The sequence below is a fragment of the Schistocerca piceifrons genome, chromosome 2, assembly GCF_021461385.2.
Source record: "Schistocerca piceifrons isolate TAMUIC-IGC-003096 chromosome 2, iqSchPice1.1, whole genome shotgun sequence".
In the NCBI taxonomy this organism is placed as follows: Eukaryota; Metazoa; Arthropoda; class Insecta; order Orthoptera; family Acrididae; genus Schistocerca; species Schistocerca piceifrons.
Window position 1 is genome coordinate 773774011 of NC_060139.1, and position 26112 is coordinate 773800122.

The 26112-nt window shown below is 45.1% G+C and overlaps 1 protein-coding gene across 1 annotated transcript in view; it reads right to left on the minus strand.

Annotated features, from left to right (window-relative positions):
* LOC124775842 (T-box transcription factor TBX20-like) overlaps positions 1–25845 on the minus strand; it is a 235516-nt gene extending 209671 nt beyond the window's left edge. Inside the window, exon 1 of the mRNA XM_047250677.1 lies at positions 25717–25845. Within this exon, the coding sequence (XP_047106633.1) occupies positions 25717–25739 (23 nt within the window). The 5' untranslated portion in view covers positions 25740–25845. The remainder of the gene's footprint in view (positions 1–25716) is intronic.
* Positions 25846–26112: the final 267 nt, after the last annotated feature.

The window sequence follows — 26112 nt, forward strand, 5'->3', positions numbered from 1 at the left end:
ACCCTCTTATTTGTGAACGTAGCGGTTTCTCGCAGTCGTTAAAGTAGTCGGACGAAATTCATGGGTGTTGGACTGAAACGATCCAGAAAACGATCTCGATACGTGTGTTCTGCAGCTCTTCAATTACGTGTCGTACTTTGAAGCGCGAGATGTGAAAGCGATCTGATCGTCAAACTTATTTTATTAGGTACTTCTAAAAGGGTCCGTTCGAGGGTCGTACAGTTCAGAATCGGTATACTAATCAGGTAAAATCTTCGTGAACACTGACGCAATCATGCCAACGACGCAACAGGTTAGGGTAGAAACAACGTGTCCTGCTGTTTGAAGAAGACCGTAACTGCCTGAAGCACATCCTCTCCGTAAGGAACCGTTGACTATTCCAGGCCGTTTTCAAGGGACCGTATGCGTGATAACCGCATGGAGAGATATCACGACTATAGTTCGGGTGATCGAGTGTCTTACACTTCAGCTGATGTAACTTCTGGATTACACTTGCGATATGGATACGTGTGTTATCATGAAGCAGCACCACCCCATGCAGCAATTTTTTCCTCACGTTTCGCTTTGATTGCACGCCATAATTTCTTCAGCTTGCGCATTACCGTTCCTCAGTGAGGAAGACACTAGGATGAGGATGGCCCACCAGATCGACCGCGTTCGTGTGTCGAACGCAACCAGCACGGAACTTGGCGCATGACTCCATACCGGAAGATTTCGACCGACATTCTGCCCCACATACGTTCTTTATTCTGCAGTGGATGTCTACTGTCGTTTGAGCTTCGGTAGCCAAGAAAAGAAAATAGCACGTCGGTCGTGTTTGGATGCCAACGGCCTTGCCGCAGTGGTAACACCGAAGTTGAGCGCTGTCGGGCTGGGCTAGCTCTTTGAGGGGTGACGATACGGTCTGCCGAGCGCTGTTGGCAAGCGGGGTGCACTCAGCCCTTGTCAGGCAAAACTGAGGAGCTACTTGATTGAGAAGTAGCGGCTCCGGTCTCGGAAACTGACATAGGCTGGGAGAGCGGTGTGCTGACCACATGCCCCTCCATATCAGCATCCAGTGACGCCTGTAGGCTGAGGATGACACGGCGGCCGGTTGGTACCGTTGGGCCTTGATGGCCTGTGCGGGAGGAGGAGTCGTGTTTGGACAGATTTGGTAACAACTTCGCCGTAGTACACGCTTCGTATTTACCGCAAGCGCTTCGGCAAGACACGGCGCCACACTAACCGCCTGTCTACATGTCGGTGCTTATATACCCACATCGGAGTTGAGCTACGTTGCACATACGCTGAAGTAAAACTCTGAAACAGAAATTTTTGATCGCTCCTTATATAACCAAATAGTACATTTCCCTATATGGTTTCTTTATCAAAATTTTATCTACTAAGTCTGTTAGAAGGTTGTACCAGGAATTGTGATACGCCCTATAGACAGACCTCGCGGCACAATTTGAAACAGCTAGTATTTTTATCCTGCATCTCCTCGGTACTTTTTCACAATGGTTTCCCACAAAATACATTCCCACTTCTTCTTCTCGATAATCTTCGTTATTCACTGACATGTTAGAGAGATCGTGTTGTAACTAATTATGTCCGTAACGCGGTTCTTTCTCTTTGAAGAGTTCCATTTTATCGTATTTCCCAGGCTGTGTTTTAGTTATAGTACAACGCCATCTTTGGAATCTGAAACCTTCTTTGTTTCTTCCTTCGTCGCCCAAGCGCTGCCATTTCTAGATGCAGAACAATCCCTTTGATTCTGTCCGCCTAAAAGCAGCAGTACGGGTCACGTGCCTGCAACGAATTCTGCACCTTCTCTCAAGCTGACACAAACTGCAGTGGCGAGTGAGCCGGGATGCGAACGTGGGCGTCTCAAAATGTCCGAAGCCACTCACATCTCTTAAAGTAAATTTCAACCTGGGCGATAGCGCTATGCTCTAGTGGAAGCCAGAGGTAGCGGATGAATTGTGGTAGCGGTTGTTGGGGCTGGCAGCGGTGTCGGGGTGGTCCGGACAGCCATCGTCACCTGTTGGGTCGGCGACCAGGCCTCCGGCGACGCCGTCATCGCCTCGGTAGAAAGGTCGCGCGTTCTGCACGCACCTGGCGCCGCGCTCCGCTTTGTGCTGCGAGGCATCCCCAGCCAGGCATCTCCGTCACTATGCCCGAGCGCCGCCGCTGTTGCTAAAGAGGCTGTCTCTGAACTTGACCTCCATCCCACTACTCGACGGACACGGTATGTGTAACTAATGACTGCCGTCATGCTGAAGAGAGCTGTTATTTTTCTGTTTTGTTTACAGTCTACATTCTTTTATGTTCTCTACTCACATTTTTACATCTGCGAAGGTACTTCACTCAATGTCCTTGACACTTTTCTTTTTTACATGTTCTGAACTTTGCTTGTTCCTGCAATATATCCCTCCTCCCCTTTCCACCTCGCTCCCTTCCTTCCCTCACCAACCCTACCACGCAACTGACTCTTTCCTACTTTTTTTTTCTTTTTGCTTGCGCCTTTGTCCCGCAGTTTTCGCAGGGTCGGCGTGGTTACAACGGATTTGGCATGGTTAATTTAAAGGGGCGGCCGGATGTCCTTCCTGCCGCCACCCCATACCCCCTGGGACGGAATCAGTATACTCCAGCTGTCTGCGTCTAGTGTAAACTATGATACAGTTGTAAGGGGTCCGTACGCCCTTACTATAACTTTGCACTCGGCACAGGTCGATAGGCCGAACAATCGATTGTGACGTGTTGCGAGAGCGAGTGTCGAGATGCGCCAGAGCGGTTGGCGGAATGATGTGTGGGTGTGGAAGCCATTATTGGAATACAGGTATTTTAACCGAGAAGGGTGTCACCATCGCCGTGGTTAGACCCCTAAATAATAAATAAATACCGGGAAAGTGATGAAGTATCTTTATAAAAGTGATCAGTGACGTTACTAGTGCCGATATTTAGTTTCGCGTCTACCGCGCCGACCTTACCTTGGATTGCAGTGCTGGATGCAGTGATGGATTAACGTATGACGATAATGGCAAATGAAGAAAGCCTTTGCTGAGATTTGCCATAATTAGATATGTATGACGAAGGCAGTGGCTGTCTCCTTTTTGTGTTTTGAGAAGAATATAAGTTCATAATTAGTAAAACTGTGTTGGTGTTTCTTATTACCATACATTCAATATTATAGTATTGAACAGGACGAACTGGAAAGTAACAACTTCCGTAGCAGTCAATTACGATTACCAGCCCCATTAGGTTCACGGTCATGTTAATAATAAATATTGGGCTCCTATTCGATCAGATCAGGTCGGGATAAAAACGGAGGTGTTACACAGTGCTAACGTATTTCAAATGTCTGCGAGTCGTGTAACTGAGGTGGGAGGGGCCCAACCCGGTATTCACCTAGGGGGATGTAGAAAACCGCCTAAAAACCACATCCTGGCTATCCTGCACACCTACCCACGTTCGTAATCCGCCGAGCGGATTCGATCTGGGGCCGGTGCGCCTACCCGACTCCAGGAAGCACCACATTAGCGCTCTCGGCTAACCTGGCGGGTCAACTGATGCTGTCCAACTGTAGTGAACTATTCGTGAATGCCTCTACGCATGTTGCACTAACGCCTACTTTGTAATGGTAAGAGATATTTTGGACGAATAAACGTAAACGTTCTATCCAACCTTCGCTGCAAGCGAAAAATTTATCTTCCACAAGATTCAGTAGATTTAATCGTGGGTCAACGCCCTGTCATCTAATACCGTATACCCGTTTCATTCCGTCCTTCATTATTCTTAATTGACGGATGATTTTTGTCCAAAATGTAGAGAAAAATAAGTGACGATAAACGTTTTTCGAAGTACATCCAATGACGTAAAATCCGCGAGAACTTTAAATTTCTCTTAGAGCGAAGTGAAAATGATGAGGACTACTTCACAAAGACTGAGATTGTTTTCTTTTTCACTCCATTTCAGTGTTTACATTATCTTTTTCAAAGTAATCCCCTCGTAATTCAATGCACTTTTGTACAGCTTCTCTTCCAGTCCTCGAATACTTGGTGCAGGCCATTCTTAGTCAGGGCTTTGAGAACCGCCTCACTTTTCCAGAACTGCTTCAGATTTCTTAAATCGTATACCCCGAAGCTTTGCCTTTAGTGATGGAAAATAAAAATAATTACAGGGTGCAAAATCGGGGCTGTAAGGCGGATGCGGTACACATGTAATGTTGAACTGAGCCAGAAACTGCAAGACTCGATTTGCAAAGTGAGGCTGCGCATTGCCGTGATGAAGTCGCCACCCAGTCCGAGCAAATTCTGTTTGTTTCCTTGAATGTGCTTTCTCAGTTTAGCCAAGACTGACGTGTGACATTCCGCTGTAACAGTAGTATGAAGGGGAACTGCATACTGGTAAAACAATCCATGGCTATAAAAAATGTGATCGCCATCACTTTCCCTGCAGATGGAACAACTTCCGCCTTCCAGACAGTACTGGCTCTTTTTCCTTCAGTATCATAATGATGCAACCATAACTCATTACCGGTGATTATGGATTCCAGAAACACGTCCCCTCTTATCAGTATAGAGACGCAGCACCTCACGGTGTTTTTCCATTCGCACAGTCTTTTGTTACGGGAGTCACCAAACGTGGCGTGCAACGGGGACAAACACGAGTCATATGGAGTTGTTTACGCATAATCGTAAAGACATCACGATATGAAACTGTCAGCCTTTCATCGAGGTTACGTAATGTTATCCGCCTTCACGGACAATCACAGTAGCTGTGTTGATGTTGTCTTCAGTGACATCAGAAACCGAAACATGATGCCCACCTTGCTTGACAAAGACAAGTCCGCCTTCTTTGAAGTCCTTGAACCACCTAAACAGCCGGCCGGTGTGGCCGAGCGGTTCTAGGCGCTACAGTCTGGAACCGTGCGACCGCTACGAATCCTGCCTCGGGCATGGATGTGTGTGATGTACTTAAGTTAGTTAGGATTAAGTAGTTCTAAGTTCTAGGGGACTGATGACTTCAGAAGTTAAGTCCCATAGTGCTCAGAGCCATTTGAACCACCTAAACACTGTTGGACAAGGTAGTGCATCTTCATCGTACGCTTGCTGTACCTTATCATAAGTTACATTAGCTGTGTCGTTTAAACGAACACAGAATTTTATTGCACCGTACTGCTCCTCTCGCATCACATCCATTGTTTGGTATGCGAAATGCAAAGAGCGTCTACAAAACATAGTATTACTACCAACCTATCCATACAAGAATGGACATTATACTTAAGAACCCGCTCTTTCCAAATATTCATGTTACAAATAGGGAGCTAGAGTAGATTCAGTCTCAGTCCTTTTGTTGATCAGCCCTCGTAATTTCTGTTTTTCATAACTTTGCGGTTTCCTAAATAAACTGGAGTTCGTGATGTTCCAGAAGGACCCATCCGATGTTACAAGACTATATCTTTGACATGAATAAAAATAATAACTTTATGTGGATTTTGACTAACGCGTCGAAACTATAAACTAAACGTTCTCTTGGCGTCAGCTGTTAATTGCCGATTTGTGTAGTTGTCTGTAGCTTGCTCGGTGACTCGTTCTCTGGTTAATTATCTAATGAGTGGAAGCTGGCGACAACACTGCAACAAAAGGTGTTTCATTTTTCAACATCCTTTCTTAACAAAGGGCTGCGTCAGCGATGGATCTGTCATAACGGGCGAACGGATCTCCCATTGCACCATCGAACCTCCGGGGTGACATGTTCTCAAGGTATGTGATTTCTTGTGTGGATTTGAGAACGACTCCGTTTACGCGCCTCCCGTTCCAACAGCTATGAGCGACCTGCAACGCCGGACAGCAATAGAAATGAAGGCCATAACGCAAGAGACGTTCGGAAAAGTATGGGACGAGCTTAACTGCAGTCTGGATGTTTGCCACGCGTCAAGTGAAAGGCAAACAAAAACAAAAAGTACATCACGGTTGTATTCGTATGCATGCAGAAGATTTACCCTTCTAAAATCGGAAGTTGCTTTTGAAAATAAAACTGTTTTTAGTCCAATGTGCAAGTTAAAATTTATGCCAAGCTTCTATCATCATTCATGCAGAAGATGCAGTCACGAGTAGCGGATTAATAGTTTTAATTCAGCTCCTATTTTTCAATTATGTATTTAGTCGCCTTAAAGTGGACGGCATATAGATGTGTATAGAACAACTGATGTTAATGAATTACAAACGGTGTCTTTTTACATAATGTTCTACGATAACGTTCTGATTAACCTGAAGTAGACACTTGATTTTTGACTCGCGTCATTTCCAGTTCCTTACCTTTAGATTTTCTCACAGTGTCACTTCCGTACAACTCTGCAGTCGAAATATTTTCCTCGAAGTCATTTAAATGTTTTCTACAGGCGGCCAAGATCTTTGACGAAAAGCGTACTTCGTCTTGCTCTATCTTTCTGTTGTCGCCTTTACTTTCGTCGTAGTATCTGACCTCGTTTCCTGTTTAGAAGCTCAAAGCTTGTCTCGTCTCTAATAATACAACTTGGCACTGGTCCCAGACCATCTAACATTATTCAATATCATTCATCTGTTTCGTTTGTGAATTATACTTCTTTACAATTCGTCTAATAAATCCGCATACAGCATTTGTCTTCCCATTTCACAGCCGGCCGCGGTGGCCGAGCGGTTCTAGACTCTTCAGTCCGGAACCACGCGACTACTACAGTAGCAGGTTCGAATCCTGCCTTGGGCATGGATGTGTGTGATGTCCTTAGGTTAGTTAGGTCTAAGTAGTTCTAAGTTCTAGGGGACTGATGACCTCCGATGTTAAGTCCCACAGTGCTCAGAGCCATTTGAACCACTTTGAACCCATTTCACCCTAAGTCTGTGTGTCTGAATAAGGAATTCAGTCTCGTTTCTGCAGAATGCGACTCAAGAATTTTAACCACTGCATCACCTCGCTCAGTAAAGTAAATACAAGAAACACGTTGAAGTAGTACCTGGAGTTACAATGACATAATGTGTTTTGCCTTTTTAGGTGTGCAGTGTGTCTCAAACACGATCTTACGTTTTGGTATTAGTTGTAAAAGTACACATGAAAGACAGTGTGGTGATTAGCTTCGATTTATGTGCGTTTGGGTGCCTAAAATAAGATGCTCATTACAACTGCCATAAGTATTTCTGTCTAAAGTGGAGGATTTCATATACGATACAATGCGATACGCAGAATATGTATTGCTGAGTTACAGAATAAAGTGTTTTATGAAGATTATGAGTCTACACAAAGAACAGGTGCGGTACTGCGACATTACTACTCAAGAACAAATCTTAGTAGTGCGGATGTGTGTTCATATTCGAGAAGTGTATACCAATCAGAGTCAACGTAGCAAATAAATTTCCTACTCGCCTTGGCAGTTGTACGTGGTCAAATAAATCCGAAAAGAATCGAAGCAGTGAAGTCGGCACCTGCGTATGGTAATCGTAATTTGTCGGCAGTACTATGCAGAAACCCTGTTAGGTGCCAAGACGTGGATGTAATATCTGATACGGAAGATGGAGCGAAAATGATTAAGAAGATTAGGTGCGTCGTAAATGATGTGCCTGTATAGTGTACAAGTCAGTGGACAAAGTTGGAGAATTTATTGCTGTGACGTGTGAATTAATTGAAGCTTCGGAGCGTGCGCGTAAGCGGGCAGGTAAGCAGACGAGGAGGGGCGCAGGCTGGGAAGAGTAAACATATTCCAAACGTATAACTCATGTTTCCCGTCCCCTGGCCCGCGACGTAATTAGAAAGCTGACACTTGATGAAGCTTAAGTGCGACATGGTGTGGCCCTAGCCAGACATCAGTACCTGCCACGCATCCCCTTCCGCATCAGATAGCATGTACATCACCTTCGGAACGCACATAGTACGGGACGCCATGGAAGTACCAGATGAAACTGTTTCGCATTTCTAACCCGAGCTACGGTAATCAACGACGGTATTCTCTTAAAGCAGTAATTTTCTTACTTGCTGTTCTTAGTCACGTGCCTGTACTGTTATCCTAAATCAACAGACCATAATCCAATAGTTCCTTCTGCTCCTTTACACTGATTTAAAAGTTGTACGTTGTTCCTCCCCGTAGATGCGGGGGCCGCACGACAGATTACTAACCGAAAGGGCCCGTGTTCGATTCCTAGCTAGGTCGGACGATTCTTCTCACTTCGGAGGTTGTCCATATCTTTGTACCGTCATAACTGACTCGGAAATCGCCTACATGGCATCACATGACAAGTCTAAGCCTATGTAACTAACGAATGTTCTGAATTATCGAAACGCTTTGTTGACATGGGCTTGTGCATAAAAAATAATGATAAATAAGTTCCTTGTACATAATTCACTATTTATAGTGCATGTACTGCAGTGTTTCTTTTGCTGTATTTAATTGTATGGTACATCGTTATTTCTCGTGTAGTTCCTATGACAGTTCATCTTACCCCAGAAGGTGACGCTGCCTTCCTCCATGTGCTTCCAACTGAACCTGTGCTCCGTCTCTAATGACATCGACGTCATGTCATTCCTTAAAGTCTGCTTCAACGATTGTTATTCTCGAACGCTTTAATCGATGAAAATATAGTAACTGATGCTGGAGTTTATTTAACAAGACCTTTGTCTTTCTCAACATAAAATTTATGTCTAAAGGGAACGACAGAGATTTTGTAGAAAGGTAAGATCCATCCAGCGGAATACGAAGGTGCAAAACTACAACTACAAGTTCATTCTCCTTATAAGTAATTACACTTTCATTTTCAGGATTAGGAGGAAGGTCTTCATGGGGCACTAGGGAAAAAGTTTAGCCATTAACTTCCGGTTGGCGCTGGCGCCATTAACATCAGAGCACATGCACAGTTTTATATTAATTTATTATCTCTTAGTGTTCCCGCGTCGGGTTATTGCGCTGTGCTGTTGTGGTTGTGTTTTAAATAGGTAAGTAGAGGAGGGAGGGGAGAGGGGGCAAACGATGGAAAAGGGAGAGGGGAGGGGACAGGAGTGAAAGCGGAGTGATGGAGATTGGGAGAGGGAAGAGAAAACATTGAAGGGGCAGGGATAGATGTCATGAGCATGACGGATTTACGTTCCGTAAAACGTCACAGTAACTTGCGTAAAAAAAAAAGAGAGTAAAATTACGTAAAAATGTATTATTAAAATGTAAAGTATATCCCTTCCATTTTTTGTAAAATAATTGGTACTGCATGTTTAGTTTTACTCTGTTTCTAGATCTGAAGATTGTCCAGGGACCACGAAACTCGTCATACTGCAAAAATGGTGCAACTGGGACCGAAAAATAAACGATACATAAAAAATTAAAGAAAAAGCAAATTTATAAATTCCATAAATTGCATGAAATTTAATCACGGATCGTTCCCCAGTCGTCCACACGAAATACACGGACTAAACATTTCTTATTGTAAGTGTGGCAATAGGAGACATAAATAATATTTCCCTCACTTGTAGTATTTATATAAACAAGCATGAAATCCTGCTCATTACGTTTCTCATACGACGCCCAGCGCCGAAGGAAAGCGCGGTTTGTTTCCCATGACAAACAAATGGTTTTTTAAATGAAATTCTATGCGCCCATTCGAAGGCGCAGTCCCAAATTAGTCGAATGTGCTTCTCTTTTTATCGACATGTGTTAATAGCAACAGTAAAACACGAAGAATAATCAGTTCTCCAGCAGCGACTGAGCAGCATGGCGGTAACAGTCAGTCGAATGAGCACATAAAATTCAACTTCAGAAATCATTTTGTTTGTAATAGGAAACAAATCGATGCTTTCCGTCGAACTGCGAATGTCTGACGAAACATCTAAGATTATATATATATTCTCTTGTGACGAACATGTCGGCTATAGTTCTAAATTTACTATGTATTTTAACGATGTGAACTAGGGTCCGAAGATATGTTCGACTTTTGCTGCAATACTAGCTTTTCGATAAACGATATTCGTCTCCCCACTAGCGTAATGTTATTTTATATAAAGTAAATATTTTAAAGTGCGCTCTTAGCTCCTTCCTGAAAACATCAATTATTTCATTACATTTAATTTTAGTGTGTCCATAGATTTTTGTTTCCAGTGATGGCTCGGAAGAAGCTATGATAGAAATAAAAGAAATCTTCGGAAGTGGGATTAAAATTCAGGGTGAAAGGATATCAACCATAAAATTCGCCGATGACATTGCTATTACAGCATTTGCCGATTGGAAGACCACTCTAACGAAGAAAATTCTAGGAATTTGTGGTAAGGTCTTACGGGACCAAACTGCTGAGGTCATCGGTCCTTAAGCTTACACACTACTTAATCTAACTTAAACTAACTCACGCTAAGTACTCTAGGGCGACACACCCACCCATGCCCGAGGGAGGACTCGAACCTCGGGCAGGAGCCGCGCGTACCGTGACAAGGCGCCTGAGACCGCGCGCCAACCCCGGCGGACGCTCTAATGAGTACAGAGACTGAGAACAAAGCGGTAACAAATAAAAGTAGTGAGCAGTTCCCGAAGCTGAAAACAGAGAAAAACTTAACATCAAAAGGCGATCAAAAAGTAGATGAAGTTAGAGAATTCTGGAACTTTAGAAGAAAAATGACTTACGACGAACGAAGTAAGCAGGACAGGAAAAGCCGACTAGCACAGGCGTGAGGGCATTCCTGGCCAAAAGAAGTCCACTAGTATCAAACATAGACCTTAATTTCAGGAAGAAATTTCTGAGAATGTACGTGTATGCCAGTGAATCATGGACATTAGGAAGACCAAGACAGAAGAGAATCAAAGCGCTGGAGATTTGGTGCTATAGACAAATGCCGAGAATTTGGTGGACTGAAAATATAAGAAACAAGGACGTTCCCCGCAGAACCGACGAAGAAAAGAACATATGGAAAACACTGACAAGAAGAAGGGACAGGACATGTATCAAAGCATCAGGAAATAACCTCCAAGACGCTCGAGAGAGCTGTAGAGGGTAAAAACTGTAAGGGACGACAGACTGGAATACATCCAACGAATAATTGAGGAGCCGGCCGGGGTGGCCGAGCGGATCTAGGCGCTACAGTCTGGAACCGCGCGACCACTACGGTCACAGGCTCGGGCATGGATGTGTGTGATGTCCTCAGGTTAGTTAGGTTTAAGTAGTTCTAAATCCTAGGAGACTGATTACCTCAGAAGTTAAGTGCCATAGTACTCAGATTCCTTTGAATAATTGAGGACGTTTGACTGTTTGACGTGAACGAGAAAAAGACCATTCAGTCTTTTATTGAAGGATAGTGGATGCAATGAAAGGCCAGCCAAGAGGGGCAACTTAAATGTGCCGCACTTATTTTGCGAACCAACTGCAGCACCTCTGTCAACGGGTCAGCAATTCCGCGTCACAGCGTGCAGTTTGTGAGCGTTTCCAGCAGATGTTCCCACGGTGGGGGCTGCGACTTTGACAAAGCGGTCGCTTTGTGGCACGAGCCGCGTCGGCGCAGATCAATATTGTGGCCACGACGCCGCCAAACAAACGCGCCGCCACGCCGACAGGTGGGACCAGGCCGCCGCCCTCAGCGACACGCGCTCTGCTAGCCCTGTGGCGACCGAAGCGCGCACTTGCAGCGCACAATACTGACAAGTGTCGTCGAGAATCGCGACGCTTCAAAGTGGCTAAATCACATTGCGTTCCCGGTTTCGTCATCGAGGGTACTGTTGTTGTTGTTGTGGTCTTCTGTCCTGAGTCTGGTTTGATGCAGCTCTCCATGCTACTCTATCCTGTGCAAGCTTCTTCATCTCCCAGTACCTACTGCAGCCTACAGCCTTCTGAATCTGCTTAGTGTATTCATCTCTTGGTCTCCCTCTATGATTTTTACCCTCCACGCTGCCCTCCAATACTAAATTGGTGATCCCTCGATGTCTCAGAATATGTCCTATCAACCGATCCCTTCTTCTAGTCAAGTTGTGCCAAAAGCTCCTCTTCTGCCCAATTCTATTCAATACCTCCTCATTAGTTATGTGATCTACCCATCTTATCTTCAGCGTTCTTCTGTAGCACCACATTTCGAAAGCTTCTATTGTCTTCTTGTCTAAACTATTTATCGTCCACGTTTCACTTCCATACATGGCTACACTCCATACAAATACTTTCAGAATCGACTTCCAGAAACTTAAATCTATACTCGATGTTAACAAATTTCTCTTCTTCAGAAACGCTTTCCTTACCATTACCAGTCAACATTTTATATCCTCTCTAATTCGACCATCATCAGTTATTTTGCTCCCCAAATAGCAAAACTCCTTTACTACTTTAAGTGTCTCATTTCCTAATCTAATTCCCTCAGCATCACCCGACTTAATTCGACTACATTCCATTATCCTCGTTTTGCTTTTGTTGATGTACATCTTATATCCTTCTTTCAAGACACTGTCCATTCCGTTCAACTGCTCTTCCAAGTCCTTTGCTGTCTCTGACAGAATTACAATGTCATCAGCGAACCTCAAAGTTTTTATTTCTTCTCCATGGATTTTAATGCCTACTCCGAATTTTTCTTTCGTTTCCTTCACTGCTTGCTCAATATACAGATTGAATAACATCGGGGATAGACTACAGCCCTGTCTCACTCCCTTCCCAACCACTGCTTCCCTTTCATACCCCTCGACTCTTATTACTGCCATCTGCTTTCTGTACAAATTGTAAATAGCCTTTCGCTCCCTGTATTTTACCCCTGCCACCTTCAGAATTTGAAAGAGAGTATTCCAATCAACATTGTCAAAAGCTTTCTCTAAGTCTACAAATGCTAGAAACGTAGGTTTGCCTTTCATTATCTTTCTTCTAAGATAAGTCGTAGGGTCAGTACTGCCTCACGTGTTCCAACATTTCTACGGAATCCAAACTCATCTTCCCCGAGGTCGGCTTCTACCAGTTTTTCCATTCGTCTGTAAAGAATTCGTGTTAGTATTTTGCAGCTGTGACTTATTAAACTGATAGTTCGGTAACTTTCACATCTGTCAACACACGCTTTCTTTGGGATTGGAATTATTATATTCTTCTTGAAGTCTGAGGGTATTTCGCCTGTTTCATACATCTTGCTCACCAGACGGAGTTTTGTCGTGACTGGCTCTCCCAAGGCTGTCAGTAGTTCTAATGGAATGTTGTCTACTCCGAGGGCCTTGTTTCGACTCAGATCTTTCAGTGCTCTGTCAAACTCTTCACACAGTATCATATCTACCATTTCATCTTCATCGAGGGTACTAGGTCTGCATATTATAAGCAGTTTTCTGAAATACCTTCACCAAAAAAGTCGAAGTAAATATTCTAGAATTCGACTCGAGAACAACTGCCAACATGAGTGACTTGGGAGTAGATGTTCTCGGTCTAGCGAAGTAGTTTAAAACACTTAACAAAGGCAAGTCTTCCGGTCCAGATAGCATACAAATTAGCTTCCTTTCACTGTATGCTGACACAATTACCCCATACTTAACAGTCATGTGCAAACGCTCGCTCGACATTATATCCGTACCTAAATAATGAAAAACTGCCAGAACACACAGATACTGAAGAAAGGAAATAGGAGTAATCCACTCAATTACAGACCCATACCACGTCGATTTGCAGTAGGATTTGGGAATGCATACTGTGGTCGAGCATTATGCATTATCTCGAAGGTAACGATCTATTGGCACACGGCGAGGACGGATTCAGCTCTGTATTCGCACAAAGTAATGAGTGCAGTCGACAGGGGAGCTCAAAAAAATGTTTAAATGTGTGTGAAATCTTAAGGGACTTAACTGCTAAGGTCATCAGTCCCTAAGCTTACACACTACTTAACTTAAATTATTCTAAGGACAAACACACACACCCTCGGGGCCGGCCGAAGTGGCCGCGCGGCAGAGGGGATCTCAAATGGATTCCATAATTCTAGATTTCCAGAAGTCTTTTGACACCATTTTTCACAAGAAACTACCAAACAAATGACGTGCCTATGGAGTATCGCTTCGGTTGTGCGAATGGATCCGGCGAATTGCCCTCAGAAAGGTCACAGTACGTAGTAATCGACGGAAAATCGTCGAGTAAATCAGAAGTGATATCCAGCGTTCTCCATGGAAGTGTTTTAGGTCCTCTGCTGTTCCTAATCTACATAAATAATTTAGGAGATTGTCTGCAGATGATGCTGTCATTTACTGTCCAGTAAAGTTGTCAGAAGATCAAAACCATTTGCATAATGACTTAGCCATGATACCTAAATGGCGCGAAAATAAGCAACGGTCTCTCAATTGGAAAAAGTGTGAGGTCATCCACATGAGTAGACTACAGTAAAAAATACACTAAATTTCGGTTACACGTTAGATCACACAAATTTAAAGGCCGTCAAATAAACTAAATACCTAGGAATTGTAATAACGAATAACTTTAGTTTCAACGATCACACAGATAATGTTGTGGGAAAGGCTGCATTTTATTGGAAGATGCAACAGGTCTACTAAAGAGACCATCTAGACTGCACTTGTTCGTCCTCTGCTAGAGTACTGCTGAGCTGTAAGGGCTCCTTACCAGATAGGGCTGACGAAGGACATCGAAAAGGTTCGAAGAAGGGCAGTTCGTTTCGTATTATCGCAAAATAGGCGAGAGAGTGTGACAGATATGATGAGTAAGTTGGGACGGGGATTATTAAAACAAAGGCGTTTTTCGTTGCGGCGAGATCTTTTCACGAAATTTCAATCACCAACTTTCTCCTCTGAATGTGAGAGTATTTTACTATCGGCAACTTACGTAGGGAGAAATGATACTCATAATAAAAGAAGAGCCGGCCGGAGTGGGAGAACGGTTCTAGGTGCTTCAGTCTGGAACCGCACGACGGCTATGGTCGCAGGTTCGAATCCCGCCTCGGGGCCGGCCGAAGTGGCCGCGCGGTTCTGGCGCTGCCGTCTGGAACCGCGAGACCGCTACGGCCGCAGGTTCGAATCCTGCCTCGGGCATGGATGTGTGTGATGTCCTTAAGTTAGTTAGGTTTAACTAGTTCTAAGTTCTAGGGGACTAATGACCTCAGCAGTTGAGTCCCATAGTGCTCAGAGCCATTTGAACCACCCTGCCTCGGGCAAGGAAGTGTGTGATGTCCTTAGGTTAGTTAGGTTTAAGTAGTTCTAAGTTCTAGGGGACTGATGACCTCAGATATTAAGTCCCATAGTGCTAAGAGCCATTAGAACCATTTTAATAAAATAAGAGAAACCAGATCTCTCACAGAAAGATTTTTCCCAAATGCTGTTAGAGAGTGGAACGATAATTAAATAGTCTGAAGGTGGTTCAAAGAATACACTGCCAGGCACGGAAGTGTGATTTGTAGAGTAGTCGTGTAGTTGTAGAACAAGGGGATACGCGCGCTTTATCTACGCGGTGCTGTAGAAATTTATCACTGTGGACGAATCCACGTCAACAGAAGCCACCACAAAATTTCGCACGGTCTCATTAGAGCACGCGGCGGTTTCGAAATATACTTTTTATGCATAATGCTCTACATTGCATTGGATGAATTTACTGCAGTTTACCGATTTCAGGCCGGCCGCGGTGGTCTAGCGGATCTAGGCGCTCAGTCCGGAACCGCCCGACTGCTGCGGTCGCAGGTTCGAATCCTGCCTCGGGCATGGATGTGTGTGATGTCCTTAGGTTAGTTAGGTTTAAGTAGTTCTAAGTTCTAGGGGACTGATGACCACAGATGTTAAGTCCCATAGTGCTCAGAGCCATTTGAAGCATTTGAACCGATTTCAGTTCTATGAATCATCATCAGATACAGTATTTTGTTGCAAAATCAACGCTTCGAACCGTCACCTAGCTTCGAACCGTCACCTAGCGCTCAGCCTGGTCACTTGGATGCCAGCAGAGTTGTCAGGTGTGGAAGTTAGGCACTAGTTGACTGCTCGACGTTTTATTGTTTGTAACAAGACACTGCTTCTGATAATGACTCATTAGATTCGAAACTAGTAAACTGTTTCCGGAATGATTTTTCAATGTGCAACGCCGAATGCGCTGATTTGAAACTTTCTGGTAGATTAAAATTCCTTGGTGGATCGGACTCGAAACTATGAACCTTGCCTTTGGCGGGCAACTTATAAGTTGCCAGCCAGAGGTACTTGGGAACCACTGAGGGAGGCGCCGAGCTGTACTACAGATACATCCATGTTAACATCAATGCTAACACTGAAATCAAAGGAATGAAAACAGTTCACTGACCTCGTTACTTCAATAAGAGGAAACGTCACTGACCCAGTCAGTCCTGGAAGCATTCTCGTGATATCCAGGACATCCGGTTTCGAATGGCGCTCTGCCATGGATTTTCCATTGTGACGGTACATAATCCATATCGCTGCAACTGTGGCATATCGCTGGCTAATATGACCTTGAGAAGTTTACCAAGATCGCGATAATGACGTTTCAAGTCTTCACAAAGGGAAATTAAGTACAAGTAAATTACAACTAGGTCAGTATTTGCTTGTGACCTCTTGGCGAGCTCGATCCGGAGACGTGCTGCACGCAAGCGTGTGTGGACGACGTACTTCAGTCTCTGCGGGACCTGGTTGTTAGCTGCAGAGCACTGAAGGGACACTGAAATGGTATGGCCTTTCGGCAAGGAAACGCCTGGCACCGCTCAGGTATGCGAATGTGTGCAACCTCTACACGCCGACTTACACAGCAGATCAAACGAACTCTTGAGATGCGTTCTTGATTTGCAGCCATCCAGTTCTGCGAACATCAAAGGCTCGCGCGAATCCTCATCGGTCTGACGTGAAAGGGAGACGACGTTTACGACTGAAAAGTGCGTGGCAAACTTGCGACGGCCTTTGCAGCAGAGTGATCTCATTTCGTCGCTTCATTCCGCCGCTTCTGTTGGCATTCTTACGCAAGGCTGTCAAAAATATAAAAGGAGAGGGCGGAAACAAAAATACTTGCTCATTTCTCACTTGTTCCACTGCGAAAAAGAAGGGGAATGCTAAGAGAATGGAATGGGTTAAAAATTTCTGTCATAAATAGTAAGGATAATTTGCACTCGGCAACGAATCCTGGGACAATATTGATCAACCCATACCAGTTAATAAAAAACGTTTCAGCTAATCCTTCGTATAATGTAAGCAAAGTCGCTTCTGCAACCACAACACCAACAGGCAGGAAATAAAAACTTCACAATTTTCTTTTTTGGCCTCCCCCTATCACAATGACCGAAAGCGGAGGACGAGTAAAAAAAGCAACATATGTTAGCCAAAGACCAGTTAATCAACAGCGTGATAACGAACAATTTGAAGCATGACGACTCATATCATAATACACATAGGATGAGGCAGCCGAGACAGAGTATACCCAGAACGTATAAATATATGAAGGAGAGATTTTTGTCAAGATATAACAGATAATGTGGAGATGGTGGTGGTTAGTGTTTAACGTCCCGTCGACAACGAGGTCATTAGAGACGGAGCGCAAGCTCGGGTTAGGGAAGGATTGAGAAGGAAATCGGCCGTGCCCTTTCAAAGGAACCATCCCGGCATTTGCCTGAAACGATTTAGGGAAATCACGGAAAACCTAAATCAGGATGGCCGGAGACGGGATTGAACCGTCGTCCTCCCGAATGCGAGTCCAGTGTGCTAACCACTGCGCCACCTCGCTCGGTGTCGATAATGTGGAGACTATTCTGATGTATGCAAGTAATTTTTAACTCTTATAGCTGCTAAATCAAGACATCCACTTTTTAAAAATTTAAACTAGTAGGGGCGTTCAGTAAGTAATGCAACGCCTTTTTTTATCGGTCAGTTCCGGTTGAAAAATGCGGGATCGTAGAATGTCCCCTTTTCAGCCACTAAACTTTCGTGAAGTTCCGATAGGCGGCAGCGCCATTCGTAGCCTTCAAAATGGCGTTTATATCGGCGGTGCGTTCCAAACAGAGGGCTGTCACTGGGTTTCTTTTCCCGGAAAACCAGAGCACCGTGGACATCCAGAGGCGCTTGCAGAACGTCTACGGAGACCAGGCAGCGAACAAAAGCACAGACAGTCGTTGTCTGAGTCTGTGAGTCTGTCAGCATCACAACAAGATTACGCAAACCTGTCCGATCTCCCTCCTGCCGGCCGGTCTCACGCAGCTGCCTCGTTGGAAAGTACGTGTACTCCCATTCGAGGCGATCGACGGATCACAATTAACATTAAAATTAACATTAAGATGACAGTTAACACTAAGATGACCATAAAGGGCAACGAAGGACCATATGTGCGGAATTACTTACGTGGGTGATGGGGAGCTTATTGATGCAGCAAGACGTTGGCTCCCAAGTGGACCAGCAGATTAGTACCATGCGGGAATACAGGCACACTTGTTCTAAGGTGTAGTGGAAATAGAGATACTGAAATTCGGAAATGCAGCTCCAGGAGCTTGCTGTGCTAGCACTTTTGTTTTTAGGATGTTGATGGTCAGACCAAACCGTTTACATGCAGTACCGAAACAATGTACAGACACTGGCAACTCTGCGAGCGTGTGAGCTACAGAAGCATTGTCGTCAGCATACTGCAGTTCAGTAACCTGAGTGACACTTGTGAACCTTACGATGTGTACTCTGGACTCTTTAAAGAGCCCTTCTTCAAATATACGTTTAAGTTTTATAAAGCACGGCAGCTAGATACAGAGCAAACACACGCTTGTTTGAGCCCATTAGTAATAGGACATATGTCAGACGCGCCCAAACATGTCATCACGGAGAGCTGGAATCAACTGAACAAGTGTTCAGGATAGTCGAAACTTTTTAACACCTCTCACATAGCTTCTCTGGGCACTGTATCGAAGGGATTCAAATGGTTCAAATGGCTCTGAGCACTATGGGACTTAACATCTGAGGTCATCAGACCCCTAGAACTTAGAACTACTTAAACCTAACTAACCTAAGTGTTGTGACTTGGCAAGACAGCCAAGCCACTATGAGATAGCCGAAAGGCACGCGTTTAAGCTCACGCAGGCTGGCGTGAGGTCTGGGACAGTTAAAGGAGTTGAGTCTAGCAAAAAAAGTACGTAGCTTCTGGAATACTTAACTTTAATCCATAATTGGTGAACATCGGTCTGACGGTACATGCATCACAAGATAAATAGCAAATGATAATGGCGCCTTGCTAGGTCGTAGCAAATGACGTAGCTGAAGGCTATGCTAACTATCGTCTCGGCAAATGAGAGCGTAATTTGTCAGTGAACCATCGCTAGCAAAGTCGGCTGTCCAACTGGGGCGAGTGCTAGTAAGTGTCTAGACCTGCCGTGTGGCGGCGCTCGGTCTGCAATCACTGACAGTGGCGACACGCGGGTCCGACGTATATTAACGGACCGCGGCCGATTTAAAGGCTACCAGCTAGCAAGTGTGGTGTCTGGCGGTGACACCACACTAAGGACATCACACACATCCATGCCCGAGGCAGGATTCGAACCTGCGACCGTAGCGGTCGCGCGGTTCCAGACTGTAGCGCCTAGAACCGCTCGGCCACTTCCGCCGGCCACAAATAGTAAAAGCTTATGCTGTTGCCAGCACTTCTCCTGCGGACACTGTCATTATTACTGTAAACATGAAATTATGTACACAGACCTTCCTCCAGAATCAGTCTGTCTATTGGTGGTTAGGTTAGTGTTGTTTTAACGTCCCGTCGACAACGAGGTCATTAGAGACGGAGCTTGAGCTCGGGTTAGGGAAGGATGGGGAAGGAAATCGGCCGTGCCCTTTGAAAGGAACCATCCCGGCATTTGCCTGAAACGATTTAGGGAAATCACGGAAAACCTAAATCAGGATGGCTGGAGACGCGATTGAACCGTCGTCCTCCCGAATGCGAGTCCAGTGTGCTAACCACTGCGCCACCTCGCTCGGTCTATTGGTGGAAACGTATGAATGTCGCTACTGTAGTGTCTGAGATAAGCCGTAACAAACAGAGAGGAAATGTATATAGCGTTTTTCCGGGCCAGTTTTATTTTGTCCATGATGTTTGACCACATTCTCCTGAACGATTAGTTGAAAACTTCACTGTAAACGTTTCTAGCTACGTGTAATGTAGATACCGCAATAACCTTTCAAGCGTCGATAACTTCAGCAGACAAATCATTGTGTACCATTTGTCGCCGACTGACGAGTGTACGTTTGCCGATCCGAGGACGGATCCAACAAAGGAAAATTGCCCGCATCGCAGTCTACGACGGTTCGCTATCGACCGACGCGGGAAACTAATCCTCGTGCGAGAAGGCGGTGCGAGGTGCTCGCGAGGCGAGGTGCGAGCGCAGCTATCGATTGCCCGTGAATCAGTAAGGCGCGATTCGGCGCGAGGTGTGGGCTCCCACGCCGTCAGGAGCGGGCCGGCCGCGCTGCTCATTCCGGCTGACAGGGCGCGCGCCACCTGTGCCGAGTAGCGCAGTAATTGGCTGCGTGTCTGGAGAGGCGCGCTCTTCCAGGCGCCGCGCCGCGGACTGCGCCAAATGGAACAGCCTTCGCTCCGCTACTCTGACAGCTCCAGCCCCATTTGTCGGGGCGGGGATCGTGGCACTTGCTCTCCCATCACGCAATAATTTATCCCCCATTACGCTCCCCGACTGGAAGGAGCACTTCTTGTCATTTAGTTCACAAGCTCCGTAATAACATACGCTTATGTTCCTGAAAATCTGAGGGTCCATAAGGAATGAATATAAACTCGGAGAATATTAGCAACAAATAGTTAATACAATTATACGAGGTGTCTCTCCTGGCAGCGGCCAGGCGCATTTTCTCTGGTCTTTCGGCAGATATTTGCAATTTTGTTTTTTGAATGTGCAGCTGGCGTCAGCCCAGACAAATTAATGTCAATCAAGTCTAGGTGCGACATTAGGTGGGTAGAAAGCGTTGGTTCGCCTCCCGTTACAAAGAAAATTAATTTTAAAGCTGAATTTTACGTGCCGATTCAACAGAGCATTTCCAAGTAAGTCTAGTGCGATATTCGTGTTATCGATATATACACTACTGGCCATTAAAATTGCTACACTAAGAAGAAATGCAGATGATAAACGGGTAGTCATTGGACAAATATATTACACTAGACTGACATGTGATTACATTTTCACGCAATTTGGCTGCACAGATCCTGAGAAATCCGCATCCAGAACAACCACCTCTGGCCGTACTAACGGCCTTGATACGTCTCGGAATTGAGTCAAACAGAGCTTTGATAGCGTGTACAGGTACAGCTGCCCTTGCGGCTTCAACACGATACCACAGTTCATCAGGAATAGTGACTGGCGTATTGTGACGAGCCAGTTGCTCGGCCACCATTGACCTCACGTTTTCAATTGGTGAGAGATCTGGAGAATGTGCTGGCCAGGGCAGCAGTTGAACATTTTCTGTATGCAGAAAGGCCCGTACAGGACCTGCAAAATGCGGTCGTGCATTATCCTGCTGAACTGTAAGGTTTCGCAGGGATCGAATGAAGGGTAGAGCCACGGGTCGTAACACATCTGAAATGTAACGTCCACTGTTCAAAGTGCCGCCAATCGGAACAAGAGGTGACCGAGACGTGTAACGAATGGCACCCCATACCATCACGCCGGGTGATACGCCAGTATGGCGATGACGAATACACGCTTCTAATGTGCGTTCACCGAGGTGTCGCCAAACACGGATGCGACCATCGTGATACTGTAAACAGAACCTGGATTCATCCGAAAAAATGACGTTTTACCATTCGTGCACCCAGGTTCGTCGTTGGGTACACCATCGCCGGCGCTCCTGTCTGTGATACTGCGTCAAGGGTAACCGCAGCCACGGTCTCCGAGCTGATAGTCCATGCTGCTGCAAACTTCGTTGAAATGTTCGTGAAGATGGTTATTGTCTTGCAAACGTCCCCATCTGTTGACTCAGGGATCGAGACGTGGCTGCACGATCCGTTACAGCCATGGGGATAAGATGCCTCCCATCTCGACTGCTAGTGATACGAGGCCGTTGGGATGCAGCACGGCGCTCCGTGTTACTCTCCTGAAACCACCGATCACATATTCTGCCAACAGTCATTGGACCTCGACCAACGCGACCAGCAATGTCGCGATACGATAAACCGTAATCGCGATAAGCTACAATCCGACCTTTATCAACGTCGGAAACGTTATGGTACGCATTTCTCCTCCTTAAACGAGGCATCACAACAACGTTTCACCAGGCAACGCCGGTCAACTGCTGTTTGTGTATGAGAAATCGGTTGGAAACTTTCCTCGTGTCAGCAAGTTGTAGGTGTCACCACCGGCGCCAACCTTGTGTGAATGCTCTGAAAAGTTAATCATTCGCATATCACAGCACCTTCTTCCTGTCGGTTATATTTCGCGTCTGTAGCACGTCATCTTCGTGGTGTAGCAATTTTAACGGCCAGTAGTGTATTAACAGGGACAGTAAAGCACGAAGAACAACTAGTACTTTAGCGTCGACAGTACTGCTCTGGCTCGCGCTGATTGCTGCCGCCACGCAGTAGCAGCGCTGCTCAGTCGCTGCTGGAATATTGTTTAGTCTTCGTATTTTACTGCCCGTGTTAACTTGGGACCACTGTATCGAATGGGCAGGTAAAATACCGCTTTAAAAATGATTTTGTTTGTAACGGGACACGAACCGATGCTTTCCGTCCACACTGGACTTCACATGAAAGATGTGATGAGCAGTTTTTGTTTGGGATGGCTCCAGCTGCAGATTGGAAAACGAAATTGTAAATATCTGCCGAAACACCACAGAAGAAACACCTTATGACTCTTAGAGAAACACCCATGATCGACTAACTTGAAGTATTTGATGATCGACTTATCCTGTATTACTATCATTATTCAAGAAAATTGGTATGACATAGCTGATTCGAGAATTTGAAATAATTCAACAGTTTCATTTGAAAATTTGTAGCGGACCAGTACTCGAACCTGGATGCTCTTCTTCTCTAAAACGGTCGTCTTCTCTTCTTCGGATAAGGTTCGATGGGCATGAGGCTATTTGATTACGAATGCATACCGTCGTTCGTTCCCTTGACGGAATACAGTTAGGCAGCAAGCAATCTGGAAAATGAATGGGGTCACAGTGTCAGTGATGAGCAGCACTTGGGAATTTCGGTCGGACATGAAGCGCGTCCGGCTGGTCGAGCTGGTTAAGGCAAGTGTTCTGGAGAAGCAGGGCATCTAGGTTCAAGCCTTGGCCCTGCACAAGTATTCAAGTGCAGCGGCTGAATTCTCTCAACGTCCAAAACAGCTAAGTGATACCAATTTCCTTTACATTATTAATGTTTCAGGCAGATAGCTCATGTAGAGGCCTAGCAGCTCTGTCTTTGTGACAAGGAAGATCGGCGTTCTTCCAAGCTCATTGAGTGACGAGCCGTGAGACAACGTCACACACAAAATCATGACTCAGAGAGTACATCGAATGTTTCATGAGCATGTGAGTGAGTTCGAATGGTGTATGTTTGAGCTCAGATGACTTCATGGTGTTGCGGTTTGTGAAGTTAATACTGAGAGAGTATGTACAGAATTACTTGGCCCCTAGTTGTGCAGACGGCACCGTAGGAAGGGGACAACGACAGTAGTGGGGATTCCCTTGCGGAGGGGCACAGCACGGTAGAGGACGAGTAGTTCTACCGCGGAAGCTTACACACAAACACTTATTTCGCATAACTTCTAAGCTACAGCTAGGGACTCTCCAAATGATCATATTACGAGGTTCTGCCAGGACGACCACTAATTCGACAAGACATCTGTATATTATTGAAGGTACAGTCGGTTACAGGATTACACTGAAACTGCAACAGAAGGAGGGATTTATTTTCTCCTGACTGATAAACAGTTTTTTTTCTTTTTCTTGTCTTTATGCTAAACTCAGCTTCCTTTGACTAAACACAATGAGTTGTACACAATTTCATCTTACTAAGACGCTAATGCAGTTGCAAGTGTGACAGAATTCTGAGACAGTCTACTCTCATCATTAAATAAACAACTGAGAACAAGTCAGCTCAGTAGCTTACGGGAAGATCATACTCTCTATGAAAATAAATGTGAAATTTCTTCACTTATGTTGTTGCAAACCCATACTAATTCTCATTCTACCAACTAACGATGGCCCTTCAGATAATTACATTATTTCATTGATAAAAATCTGTAGCTACTCTTATGTCACGATAGATAAGAGTGTCCTTGCTAAAAGTGTGGGAATCCTCCTTGCATGCTATCATTTGCTAAAAACTCATTTCGATATCTCGAACCTTTACGACTTATAACAGATGATGTGAGTATTTCAGTTTCGTTCTATCATTTGCGTGTACGTGTGAAAGTGGGTGCAGTACATGCAATCCGTTTTCTCGGCATTCGAGACAGATATAGATCTCAAGATTAAAGAAAAATTTTGTGTGTTAGCTACATTTTGTATACATACTGTATGACGTAATATGCACCAAATGCAAACTAATAGTTTGTATTTTCATCGAAAAGTATTCGAATTCCGTGCAGTACCTTACTTAATGCCGAAATATCACAATAACTAACCATTAACCCAATAACTAAATGGCAGGTTGTTCATCATGAAGCTGACGAATGAAGCTGAAAGCTTCAAGAAAATCAAATTTTTTACCTAATAGATCCATTTATACAATTTGCATCCTATTTTAGAAGTCTTCCTTTATCTGCCAAGTGAAATTATTTAGCGTTCCCGTTATTATCATCCTTAGTTCTATGAGCAAACAGCGCTGCAAGAATTTGTGCTCCTCTACTTTGTATATGGTCGCTGTTTCCTACTAGTGCTACATGATGTAGATCTCAAACACTGCATTAATATCACACTGTAGACTGTACATCTGCTGAAAGCAGGCTCCTTCTCAGACTGTGTCCTCTCTGAATGACCATTAACCCTACATACAACTTAGCCTAAGTGATCATTTAGGTCCATATCTTCACGCATTGTTTTCCCAAGTGTTTACATGACTCGAAAGACTGCAGTTGCTACTCATGAATCATGCAACCAAAGGTTACTGAAGTTTTTTTAAAGTTTTGTGAAGGGCAAGGATGAATAGTCTTGTACTGATTTTTTGTTCACTTTTGAGTAACATACTATCATGATTATCGGATAACATTTCAGCAGAGGTAATCGCATCAATCGGGAGAGATCTGAAGTCGCAAATAGTAGTATCTGTTACGTCTCATGAATGGCACTTCCTTGGGACACAATCTAAAACATGCAAACTGCAATTGCCAGGAAATTTTGCTGAACCTAGATACATCAAACACACCTCGTTACATCTGTTATATCGAGTCTGGTGGTCTAGTGGTGAAGTGGGGTCGAATCGTGGTCGAACCACAGAAATTTTTCAATCTGCCTTTAACATAAACGTAAGCTGAAATTGACGTGAAGATTCGCCACGAACGACACGTAGTTCGAATTCCACATTAAACTGCAGTGCCTGTTTCCCTCGTAGGATTATTGTGATAGGTTAGGGACAACGCAAGGTGCTAAAGTGGTGTGCAATTGCAGGACTTGCATCAGGCCGTTAAGGGACGTGAAATTATTATTATTATTGTTATTATTATTACCACATCTATCGTTAACTGTCTGGAAACCATGCATCAATAGCGCGAGCTGAATTTAGTCTGGTCGGTTTTCCTGGAATCGATGGTAGTTTCACAGAAAAAGATCATTTTGTTCGAAATGGATACATTACGTTACACGTCAGAGAATGTAGCAGCCAAGCAGAGAGGGCGGTTCACCTGCCGGACTTGGTGATGATCATCTCGGTGCCCAGCTCGTTGAATTTGTCCCACAGCTCCTTGGTCTCGAGGTGGCAGACGACGTGCCGCAGCTCCTCGCTGTTGCAGCGCTCCTGCAGCAGCGGGTTGCGCGTGGGCGGCGGCGACGAGCTCTTGCTGCCGCCGCTGCCGCCCCCGCCGCCGCCGCCCCCGCTGCCGGTGGGCGTGCACACGCCGCCGTCCGCCGTCGACGACGAGATCTCTGGCGGCGTCTCGCGGCCCTCCGCGTCGCTGCTGCCCACCGACGATGGTGTCGGCGTCGGCGTCGTCGTCGTCTCCACCAGCTTCTCTGCAACGCGAGAGACACGTCGTCAGACGGCGGGCAAGAGAGGGGCCAAACGTGTCGAAATAATTGTA